The 11853-nt window shown below is 36.4% G+C and overlaps 3 protein-coding genes across 3 annotated transcripts; 2 read left to right on the forward strand and 1 right to left on the reverse strand.

Moving 5' to 3' along the window:
* Positions 1-2360: 2360 nt before the first annotated feature.
* Positions 2361-4923, forward strand: PKNH_1440200 (conserved Plasmodium protein, unknown function; the record flags this gene model as incomplete). The annotated part of the gene is made up of 10 exons (XM_039113667.1): positions 2361-2466; positions 2803-2888; positions 3015-3057; positions 3198-3235; positions 3390-3568; positions 3740-3837; positions 4100-4167; positions 4435-4506; positions 4724-4783; positions 4888-4923. The coding sequence occupies 10 exons, from the start codon at positions 2361-2363 to the stop codon at positions 4921-4923; spliced, it is 786 nt and encodes a 261-aa protein (XP_038970037.1).
* A 763-nt stretch (positions 4924-5686) lies between these two features.
* On the forward strand, positions 5687-6599 carry PKNH_1440300 (conserved Plasmodium protein, unknown function; the record flags this gene model as incomplete). The annotated part of the gene is made up of 4 exons (XM_002262246.1): positions 5687-5714; positions 5945-6060; positions 6269-6369; positions 6518-6599. 4 exons carry the CDS (start codon positions 5687-5689, stop codon positions 6597-6599), a joined length of 327 nt encoding a protein of 108 aa, XP_002262282.1.
* A 369-nt stretch (positions 6600-6968) lies between these two features.
* PKNH_1440400 (conserved Plasmodium protein, unknown function) lies at positions 6969-10994 on the reverse strand (the record flags this gene model as incomplete). Its single annotated transcript, XM_002262247.1, has 9 exons — positions 6969-7722; positions 7900-7970; positions 8152-8225; positions 8369-8502; positions 8680-8755; positions 9252-9957; positions 10188-10267; positions 10439-10532; positions 10773-10994. The coding sequence occupies 9 exons, from the start codon at positions 10992-10994 to the stop codon at positions 6969-6971; spliced, it is 2211 nt and encodes a 736-aa protein (XP_002262283.1).
* Positions 10995-11853: the final 859 nt, after the last annotated feature.

The following is an 11853-nucleotide window of genomic DNA, read 5'->3' on the forward strand; positions in this document are numbered from 1 at the left end:
CCTGTACGTACGTGGGGAAGGTCGTTTGGGCCATGCGACCTATCTTGTACACTGTAAATGGGAAAGCTCGACGAGCACTAAGTAAACACATGTAACGAGAGAAGGAAACAAATTTATGAACAATTTAATTAAAAATTAGAGGTGTCCATTTTTTTTTTTTTTTTTTTTTAAGCATGAAAAGATATGTATTCTTGGGTTAAGAACGCGCGTAAATACACTTTATGTTGTGCACCAAATGAAATATTTTTTGCTCTAATGTATTTTTTTAAGGAATAGAGGAACACACTGCAGTTATTTTTGGCGATATTCCCATTTTGTTTTTGATCTCTTCGCTTTGGGCTTAAAACATTCGCAAAAGGGAGTCGTTGCAGGTGTACTGTACGAACGCAAGCACAATGTACACATACACGTGTATGTGAGGGTTAGCTCATATGTATAAGTCAAGCATACTTCTGCACTTGGCGTTTGCTTTCCTATGCATCACAAGAGCAAAAGGAAAATTGCATGATTGTACGTGAAGTTTTATGCTCATACAAATGTAGCAATCCGCGGCATTTTGCCTGAATATATTTACATTTTTTTTATACATGCGCACATATATACATGTGTATATATATATGTATGTATCTTTTTTCTTCACCATCCTTTTGGGGATAGTTCCTCACCAATCTGCATTCCAGCGCATTAAGCAAAAGCATCGGCAAGAAATATTTTAAATCGGTTAAAAGGAGGACGGAGAAAAAAAAAAAAAAAAAAAAAAAAAAAAAAATAGCAATTTTGAACAACTGTGTTTTTTTTTTTTTTTTTTTTTTTTTCCTATTCTATAGTTCACGCATAGAGCGAACTGGACTTAACTAATTTCCCTGCAGCATGTTAGTTCAGTTTATTTAACAATCTGTTGTGAAAAAAAAAAATGGAGCTAGCCCTTTTTAGTAGAGCAAAATAACAATCTGGAACAGGAAGTGCATTGGGATCTCCAAATTGCACACATATTTGTTAAAAAAAAAAAAGGAAAAGTTAACATTTTGCACATGAGAGAACGCGGTGCGAATTATTCCTTGTACACCTTCTAAGGGACCCCACATTTTAAAAGGTAATTAATAATGGGGTAATAACTCTTAACGGGTTTATAAGAAAAAAAAAAAAAAAATATAGCATATTACTGGCAACATTGCGAGGGGTAAAAATAAATAAACGGCTAATTTTATGGCCGCCCAGAAGGGCTTTTCTTTCCTTGCGCATAATTTGCTGTCCAAATTATCGTAATAAAATTATGAGAAGGGGAGTTTTTTCCTCCCCCTGGAAAGCGGGTAGGTAAGCTATACGTACCTACGAAAACATACGTATGTGTATGCCCCATTCTCTTCATCCTCCAATGAGCAAAATTAAGTGTGTGGGGTTAATGGGCACCTGTAGAAATTACTTAAAGGGTACCCACACAATTACCATGTGTCACTTTAACAGAAGAATGAATTATGTGTCCAAAGAAATATAAAAAAAAAAAAAAAAAAAAAAAGAATTGCATATTTTACAAGAACCGAGTTATGAGCATTTGTATCTAATGTGTGCTCATCTCCACTTTCATCTATAGAACAAGTGAGCCCCTTTGAGAAATACCATTTTGATGGGCGTAACGGAGGAAAACATTGGACGCAGGGAATTAGTGTGTCCCATTATACACCTATTGCACCAAATTTTAAATCTGCACCGTTTTCCTGTATACATGTGCGACAGGAGCGATACACACATTTATTTATTTAAATTATTCCATTTTTACAAAAGAATAATGGTCATAATTATTACACTCTAATTTTTCTTTTTTTTTAATAAATGCATAAAAAGGAACCATCACGTAGGTTGGGAGCTATTACAGCAAACGGTAATAACTGTCACGATGTAGTAAAAATTTTGAAACATATGGACAATTTACTCGTTCTTAATTGTGCCCGATTTTCTTGCCCTTTTTTCATGTACATACACACTGTCGGTTCATCGGAACAGGATGGGGGGGAAAAAAACATTATAGAATAGGCAAAATGGCTGAAAAATTGGCACTCTCGCAAACATGAATAGAAGGTTTGAGTAAATATTTAAAAAGGTTTTGTAGCCCCTATTACACGAAATGACAAATTCTTTTCGGCATCCTCCATAACACAGTAATGTTTGGAAAAATAATTATCAGTGCAAACTCATCATAAGACACTAAACCGTTTGATGCACATCTTTCGTAGGATCTACTAACAATTGGTAGATAAATAAATAATTATTTTTGCGATTATACTTTTTTTTTTTTTTTTTTTTCATTCCTTTTCATGTTTCTTTGTCCATTGTGCAAATTATTTCACTTTTCAAAGGAAAAGATGAACCGTGCTTCTCTTCTGCTTCTCTTTCTTTTCTTCTTTTTTGAGACCCTTCTTGGTCAGATTGGTGAACACAGTGCGAAGGGGATGCATCCGAGGGACGGGGGTAAGTGATCATAACCACTGCTGTATATGCGCCTTTAAATGGTTGTCTTCACCCTTTTGTGCGATTTTACTTTATTTATTATTATAACTGCACGCTAGAGGGTACACCCCGGTGCCTTCCGTTGCGGCAATAGGGGAATTAAGGGAATTTTGGAAAATTGGAAAAAAGCGGCAAATTCCGAAAGCGGAAACGTGGCAATGTGGCAATACAAAACCTTCCTCTAACCAACACGCGCAAATTAATTTACACATGCCCTCCGGTCGCTTCCTTTGAGCGTTCCATTATTTTTATATTTTCCTCCACAACCCGACGCCCCATTATCCTTCCTACACGTAGTTTTTCCCCGGAAGGTTTTTGTAACTGTTAACAAACCCCGCACGGTCAATGATACTTCGCCCAGAGGGGATGGTGCCGATTTTGTCGTAAGTATTTTAAGTAAATTGGGTTAGGCGCTTTGGCCAAATGGTGAAAACACATTTGACGTAAACAAACGAGTATGGCAAAAAAGGAACATTATTCATCGAGAAAATTTTCAATGTTCAACTTAGGAGGGTGCAAAGCAGAACGAGTACCACAATGTTGTCGCTACCGGTAGGGCTCGATATTACACACCCGTAAAAGGAGTTGCATTCTTTTCGTGCAACTTGTGAAGCGATCATCTGAACAAATGGTTAAATACATCCTTATCTTTACCTTTATCCTTGCCTTCACGTTCACCTTTTTCCTAATAGCGGAGGAGCTACTACACATAATTGCTGAAAACAAACATGTAATAAAGGATAAAATGGGGGGGGAAAAAAAGAAAAGAAAAGATATGTCTAATCAATTTTTGCGCTTTCATTTGTGAAGAAAGAAAAATATATAATTAAATGCAAAGATTGTCATATCATGACGATGGTGACAATTGTACTTCCCCGCTCCAGATGCTCCTAGGACAAGAAAACCCCAACGAGCGCGGACTTAAAGCCGAATCTGAAATTATAAATGCAAACGATGAAAATGTTCTAAATTTGCTTCTAAGCAGAGAAGAGAAGGAAACCAAAAGGGAAAGGAAGTATTCGCCACCAGTTATACTGGTCCTTCCGCAGCCTCTAACCAGACAGTAAGCGAGAAAAATAAAAAGGAAAATTTTTTAATGATGCAATTTTCCATTAAAGCGTTAAAAAGTAGTGTAACGGATTCTGCCCATTTTTAGTGCTTCACATTTCTTCAATTCTCTTTTTGGAGAAATACAAAAAAAAAAAAAAATTATTCATATTTCTACTACATGAAGGGAATTATTTTACTACGAGAAATATAAGCATTTGAAGGGGGGCATTAACCACACTAAGCCTTTACTCTTAAGAGTTTCCTATTTTGCGAAGTTGATAGGTACAGTTACTTAACCTTTTTTTACCCCATATCTCATTCGTGACAATAAAAAAAAAAACAGATGAGAGACCAACGTAATTTTTTGATTCCTTCTACAATGATGCAAATGCGCGTGTGTACACAGTAGATGATTCGAATACTTAGCTAACATTTCATATTCACCATTCGTTTGTTTGCTCCATCATTCTCCTCTCGGTTGGTCAAATGCAAAATAGTGAAGTACATCATGAGTGATGTACTTGTTAATATTTTCGTCCTACAGAAATTAGAAGCAAGAATAAGGCAGAGGCCATTGAAGAACTAGCCATCGCGGAAAAAATGGTGGAAAAGGTAGCCCCTTAAAAAAGAGTTCCGAAATGACACTAAATTAGTACCTACTGCTTACAAAATAATCTTCTAGTGCAAAAAAAAAAAAAAAAAGAAACTCGACAAAGATGCACCTTTGGGACCACTTACCTACTTTTGTTTGCACCGTTTATGCCTATTTCTCCAAATGATCCATTAGCAAAGTTAAGACCGAATGTTTTTCATTACTTCATTCAGAATATCGGTGCTCATATTCATATGCACATATGTGTATGCGTAAATTTTTTCAAGTGCAACTCCAGGATCAATGTCATTGACGAAGCGTTGGAGGAAATATCAATCGGTGTATCCACACGGGAAGATGTAAAAATAACGAGCGACAATTCAATAAATATGAAATGCAAAAATAATGTTGTCAGTAGAGCAGAGAGAGAGTGATGACCATTCCAACCATGTGTACCTAACACACATACGTAGTAATACACACCGTTGTAACTGCCTTGCATCTGTGTCTATGCATACTTATACCTACACAATGTCAACACATGCCTGCATTTACGCATCCCCCTCAACAATGCAGAAGAACACAAAACGACTTAGGGACGAACGAACTTTCTTAAACCAGAAGAGACGCGTTCTGGTATGCCATGAAATGTGGTTCAGGGCAAAGCAAAGGTATGGCTTAATTGTAGGGCATCTTTACACATGATTGAATTTTTTTTTTTTTTTTTTTTCCTCCCGTAGAATCGAAAAATCAAGAAATTACGCTTAATAAATTAGCCGTAAAAAGGGCCTTCCCAAATTTCGTACAACTCCAAACGTGTTAATTGCCACTTTGGGGGGATTAATGCCGAAGGGCATACTTTTAAAAAAAAAAAAAATTTGTGTGCAACATTTATGTAAAGCTTGTAGTTATTTCGATTGTGCCTACATGGAAATACGCGGTGGCAACGTATATATATTTACACGTTTAAAGAAGCGTATTTGTGGACAAGTGGCCTTTTTGTTTTTATCTTTAAAATTTATTCTGGCAAAAAGTTCAGGCGGGGTTTTGAAAACCTGTTCTGAGTATTGGGCAATATACGTGTGATTATCCACGAATATTTGGACCGTTCGATATACGCACGCTTTTTGCTTATGCATATGCGCGCCTTTTTTCCTCCTCCCCACTTGGCTAGGGCGGCCATATAATAAATCACGTATAAATAACGTTTCCCATTTTGCGGAATTTTTTTTTTTTTTTTTTTTTTTTTTTTTATGCGATAATTTCCTGCGTTGTTTAAGAATTGTATTATGTACTAATATCATATGTGAATTTTCTCATGAATTGCAAAGATTATTAGTTAACTTTTAAATAATTAGTTATCCTACTAGCAGAACAAAATTTCCCCCTTTTTTTTTTTTTTTTTTTTTCCTATACGCTAATTTGCTTATTTTCCCTCAATTTTCTCATTTTACGAAGTCGCATTTTTGTTACCTACTGCTGGAATATAAACACCCCAAGAGAATAACCTTCCATCTGATAAAACGGACATGAGTCAAAATGCCTCTGAATGTTGTAACTCCATCTGGTACGCTACATTTTTTAACACTACTTCTACCATCGCTTCTCTATATTTGAATGAGTACTCTAAGCAGTTCGTTGCGGAGGGGGGCGTAATCAAGCTGGTCCTCGGAACGATCCTTAACTGTTATTATTCTGTAGAGGGTTATATTGATTAGGATAACTTATTTTGATCTCTTTTGCATTGCCTCCTTTAATTATAAAAATAACACCCCCTCCCCCATTCCTTTTGTACAGAACCGAAGGACCCTTCGATGATTTACAAATTTAATATAAATGAAACATACTCTGGAGACCTGGAAGGAATTCTCGTTTTATGCTTATTAGCAATTCTCCTTGGAATATTTCTGAAGGTTTGTTGAAATACTTCAAAAAGGGATTAAAACAAATGCTCCACTTGAGCATATCCACATAGACCCAACAAACGATCTAATCATCACGCAACCATAGCATGCATATGCAGACACGTACCTATGGAAACATGTACATATGCAATTATGTATGTGTACATTTGCGTCCCATCACCTCTTTTTTTTTTTTTTTTTTTTTCCATCCCTGCAGGTTATCGAAATCATTTTTGTTGTAATTTTCGTTCTGATTTCAATATTCTTAACAGCACGGAACGGAGAAATAAACATCGTATCGATACTACCCATGATAATGTAAGTTTTTCTATGAACGAATTTGAAGGAGGGGATACACTGTGGCCAATGCTTACTGCCGTCTACTGGTGCAACTTTGGGTGTGATCCCTACACACGTGCACTGTGGAGCGCTCATCCATTATTTGCATTTTCCTTTCCTTCCTCAGAATGGTCGTGATGACGTCGGGCATGACATGGCTTCAACAAAAGAACTTTAACAAAAGACAGCTGAGCAAGTTCGAGATTTGATGCTTCTCTTCGGAGGCTTATCCTGCACACCATATGCGTTGTTTTTATTTTTTCCTCATCGTATGTTTTTTTTTTTTTTTTTTTTTTTTTTTTCGTTACCATTGGTACTTTCTCCTCTAACATTACTGATTCTTTAAAAATTATCACAAGCGTGTTTTTTTTATAAATGAGTTCTTTTTGATTGTATCTTTATTATTATTATTATTATTATTATTTTTTTTGTTCGATTGGGTTGACTTGTATAAACGTACAGATACATTTGATCCCTATTCACTCCATGTCGGCATTCCCGCAAAATATACAACCATGATACCGTGTATGCCTACCTTTTCCTAATGATGATGGCAAAGCAAAAGAACAAAGGATCAGTTATCCACGCCCAAATTGAGGCAGGAAGGTTTTTTTCCTCTCTGACTTAGAATGCCATAATTCTCCCTCAATGTCATACAGCGGAAACATATTCTTCAAACTGCTATTTGGCTTCATATTGGAAGATGTAAGATTTCGGAAATGTTTTTTCGATAAATTAAAGTTATGCTTTATTTTTAAAGGTTGCATAAGGGCGTTTTTTTTTTTACACGTCAAGGCAAAGTCATCCGATTGAACTGAATCTAAAGAGCTGCGGCCCTCCTTACTAACTTCATCATAATGTATCAAATTATTGTATATTAGTTTGCTTTTTAAAAAGTTACCCTTACCACTTGTGGTGCGGGTAGTACTTGCATTAGTATTACCATCAGCGGCGTTATGGTTAAGTCTTTCTTCATGCATTTTGTTTATGCTATTTTCGCGACTCTTGTTCGTGTTCATCTTCTTTTTTGCTTCATTCGATTCGATATATTCAAATGAGAGATCTGTGTGAGAATATGCAGTTTTTCCATTTTCAGACAACAAATTGTTCGTGATGTTGTCTGTATTCTGCTTAGCCTTTTCCTTTTTCTTCTTTAATTTATCGCATGTCGTTCCTTTTTCGCTACTCGTGTACCCTCCCACGATGTTTTCTCCGAACAAGTTCAAATCGTCTGAGCAGGCTATTCTTATTTTGTTTTTTTTTTTTATCTTTATGCTTTTTTTTTTCCAATTCTTGAAGTCTTCATTTCGCTTCATAACTAGTATGTAATTTCTACGAAAAGGGATGGTCCCGAAGAAAAAAAAAAAAAAAAAAAAAAAAGAAGCATTACACAAGTGACTAGTAATCATATGTACATGTCAGCTGATTATTTGACATCATGATAAGTACTATTAACGCTAATTACAAGCATGCACACGCAGTCCCGTTTTCAAAAAGGGTGTATATTACAATACGATCTCTAGGAACCCTTCCCTTTCTTCAAGCTGCGGGTATAGATGTTTCCCTAATCTGCTAAGGAACTGCAAAAGGGGGGGTTATTTCATTTCACTAATCTCAATTTCATCTTGTTCAGGGGGGATCCTTGCCCGCTCGTAAGATAAACACATCGGAAGGTATCAAAGCAGGTGGAAACGTATAGAAAGGGGGCGAAACACCTGAATCCTGTGTTGTCGTATAACACATTCTCTAGGTCATCCTTACCAGTTTGAAATAAAAGTAGGTCAATACGCCCTCACCGACGTTGGTCTTTTCTGCATGGGCCCGTTTATACAACACTGCAAAAGGGGAAAGGTCAGCTAACGTGTATCATCTTTTACTAAAGAGTATAATTTCAGGTAGTTACAGTACTCAACATAATAACACAATTGGTAGTCACCACGATGTTTCCATTAAGTTAATTGTGCGCATGGATACTTACCTTCGTTGAACAAGATATCTGCTGTCTTCACGTCTAAGTCCTCCTGCGCTGTGCTTTCCCCATTTTTTCGGAGCAAATAATAAGTCGCCAGAAAATTCGCACAGTTCCTTTTGCTCATTACATACTCTGCAGTTCTGCAACATGGAGGTGGTGGTGAAGACGACATATACAATGAGGTTAGCAAAAATAGAAAGAAGGATGATTATGGTGATGATGATGATGAAGACGACGATACAAAATTGTAGGGTGTAGAATGTGCGCACGTATAACATCTCCTGACATGCGCTTCTTTCCAATTTTTTCTTTTTTACTCGCCGCAGTAGGTGCTGTATGCGGAAAAGACTTTGATCAGTGCTGCCTCCTCTTCCCCAGGGAGGACTAGAAGTCCTGCATTTTTTGAAAAAAAAAAAAAAAAAAAAAAGTGGTGGGATAACAATTATGCTATTTGATACAGGAAAAGGAAAATGAAAATGAGCAATAGGGAGAGGAATTAATGCATCTGTTCGGGATGCAGAATGGAGAGGATGACATTCGACGTTTACAACGTGGAGGTAAAGTGTTATATCTGCTCTATTGTTATTATATTGGGCGGAAAAATATTTTTATTTTGGTTCTTTTTTTGTCGAATTGGTGTACCCTCCCACCCCGCGTGCATATCAATGTAGGTATCTACTCCTGTGTCTTTTTTTTCGGATGATCAACTATAACACACCGATGTTTTACGTGCAGATGCATACAGTTTTATACGTGTCACCTTAGGGTTAAGAACTGTCACCTCTCCTTACTGCTCTCTCCCGAATCATTGTGCAATGGTTGCGCGCATTAATCTAAGTACACCCGTCTATTATGGGTCCCCAATGAGCACACTCTTAAAAAGGCTTACTTTTTAATTTTAAATGCTCATTGTCCAAAATTTTCCACTTCATATGTTGCATGTCTGTAGTTGTTATATCATTCCTGTGGGTTGTCTCTTCCTCCCCGTTTTTAAAACTTGAGTGAGACATACTCTCCTTGTTTAAATCAACCACTCCTTTTTCATTTTGCAATTTCTGTATTTCATTTTTCAGGTGAATAATTTTTACTCTTTCTGCCTCCAGTTGTTGTATATTACTTTTTTTCATATTTTCGATAACCTTATTTTTCTCTTTGATGATATTCAAGGCATTATTTATTTCTTCCTTCAACCTTTCGTTCATGTCTTCTTTGTGGATGCTTAATTTCTCAATTTCATTTATTCTTTCCTTCATTTTTTGTTCATCAGAAATGGTAATTTCTTGTGTGTGGGAAGTATTCCCATTGTTATTTTCATCAGACACCTCATCTTTTTCCTTTTGGAATTCTCTTCCTTGATTAACGTGTCTTTCCCGTAAATTGTCCTTATCGTTCATACTGTCCATAGTATCCATCGCTGTGGCTACACTTTTTACTTCAACTGAAGTATCGCAGCACTGGTCAATCATGTCGCAAACGGCGTTGGTGCCTTTGTTTTCTTTCCTCACCGAGACTTGTATACCTACATTGTATTTCTCCTTGTGTGTGCTTATCTTCGAGTTGCATAAGGAAGTCAGGTGTTTGATTAGCACGTTAAGCTATCAAGGGTGTAGGGGTGTAGGGATAATGAGAAAATGTGGAAGGAAGTTGAAAAGAATCGAAGGAATGGTGAAGAAGTGCATTCCACATATGACCGTATATTTATCGTTTTTCCTTCCACGTGGGTGGTAGTCAGCCATTTGGAAAGTACACCAAGTGTACCTTTTTTTTTTTTTTTTTTTAAATGAATCTCGTCACCATCATCTGTATCGCACAAAACTGGACGTACCTTTTCCTGCTCCGTCATGATTAATTTGCGAAATAAGTACGCACTGAGTTTTTGGAGTAGCTGGAAAAAGAATCTATATTCTGTGACAGAAGACGGGGGAGGGACATATATATGGAAGAAGGCATACGTCAATGATGAGCAAGAGATACATATAAGGGGAAAGCATCTCCTTTCTCCTATACATGCTCTGTTGGTAGCACATAACACATGACATGAATAGACTTAAGTCACTCCTACACGTTAGTGGATACCTATGTAGTCTTCGTCAGATGGTTTGGATGACTTGAATATGTAGTACAAAATATTTCTGTTTCTATTTTTCGGCAACAAGTTGTATTCGTAGCACTGTAAAGAGGGGGGGGGGGAATAACAAATTCTTAAATTGTCAATATCATGCGATGATTCAAATGGGATGGAAAAAAAAAAAATCACGCACATGTATAAATGTGCAAATATATATGCACACATATGTGTAACACGGTAACTACTACATATATTGATATTGTTGAGCACCCCTAGAGTGGCTTAGGAAGGTAGGAAGATTGTTCCATGAATTTTCTTCTACACCTCCCCCATCTTGCATACCATTTTAACAAACTCGTTAACGCCCATGTATCCATTTATAGAATAATTATTAAAAATATTTTCTAGTGTCCTATTTAGTTCATAACTCAAATACACAGCAGTGCCACCATTCTCTGGAATTAAATATGCCTGGTCGGAAATGTATTTTTGCGTTTTAATTTTTTGCACTGTTCTGAATTTCACTCTGGGGGTTATTGGTTCACCTTGATTTATGCAAGCCATTTTGTTCTATTGATTGTGTTGTTGCATGTTGTGTTTTAGCGCTCTCTTCACAGGTCTGTGTCGTCTCTTCCTTATTGCGTTTAACTTTAACGATAACTTGAAAAAGAAAAAATACTTAAAAAAGAATTAAAATTAATTTTGGCCGAGTGGTAACTCATTTAGGGACATGTCAACGTACCCACCAAGGGGAAACTTAAAACGATGTTAAAGGGAAAGAGCGGCGCGACACGGAAAGGTGATGTCACTGATTAGTTGGGAGCTCCAAGAATCAATCTTAACACAAGAAAAAAGGAAAAAAAGAAAAAAGTATACAAGATAAAAAAAGTTAAAAAGTTAATTTTCACCACATGAAGACGCGCAAAAAAGTATGCACTAAATTTCGCATAGTCCAGTCATCAATTTAAAAAAAGGGTGTACTCCAAATGGTTAAAAAAAAAAAATAAAATTGGAGGATAGGCGAAAAAATGTAAAAGAAAAATATGTCCACTTAACAGTGTTGCAAACACTGTCTATAAAAGTGCCATTTGTAAAAAAAAAAAAAAAAAAAAATTTAAAGCGTATATTTAGATATATGCTATATATTTAAAAAATACTTGTCTGCTTATTCATTCACTCATTCGTTTATGTGATAGTAAAAAGCTTCGTGATGGCATGTTCACTTAAAATGACTCAGCGTGGTGACAGACTTAAAACATGTTCCAACTGGAATCGCCACTTTTTCTTTATTTTGCTGTGCCCCATTTTTTTTGCACTTGTGAAGGCTACCTGCAGAAGTGCAATTCACTCAGAGTGACCATTACCTTCTTTTTTTTTTTAATCCTATAAGTTGTGTAATTGGGAATGTATGTGCATGTGTATA

This window comes from Plasmodium knowlesi (genome assembly GCF_000006355.2).
Source record: "Plasmodium knowlesi strain H genome assembly, chromosome: 14".
Lineage (NCBI taxonomy): Eukaryota > Apicomplexa > Aconoidasida > Haemosporida > Plasmodiidae > Plasmodium > Plasmodium knowlesi.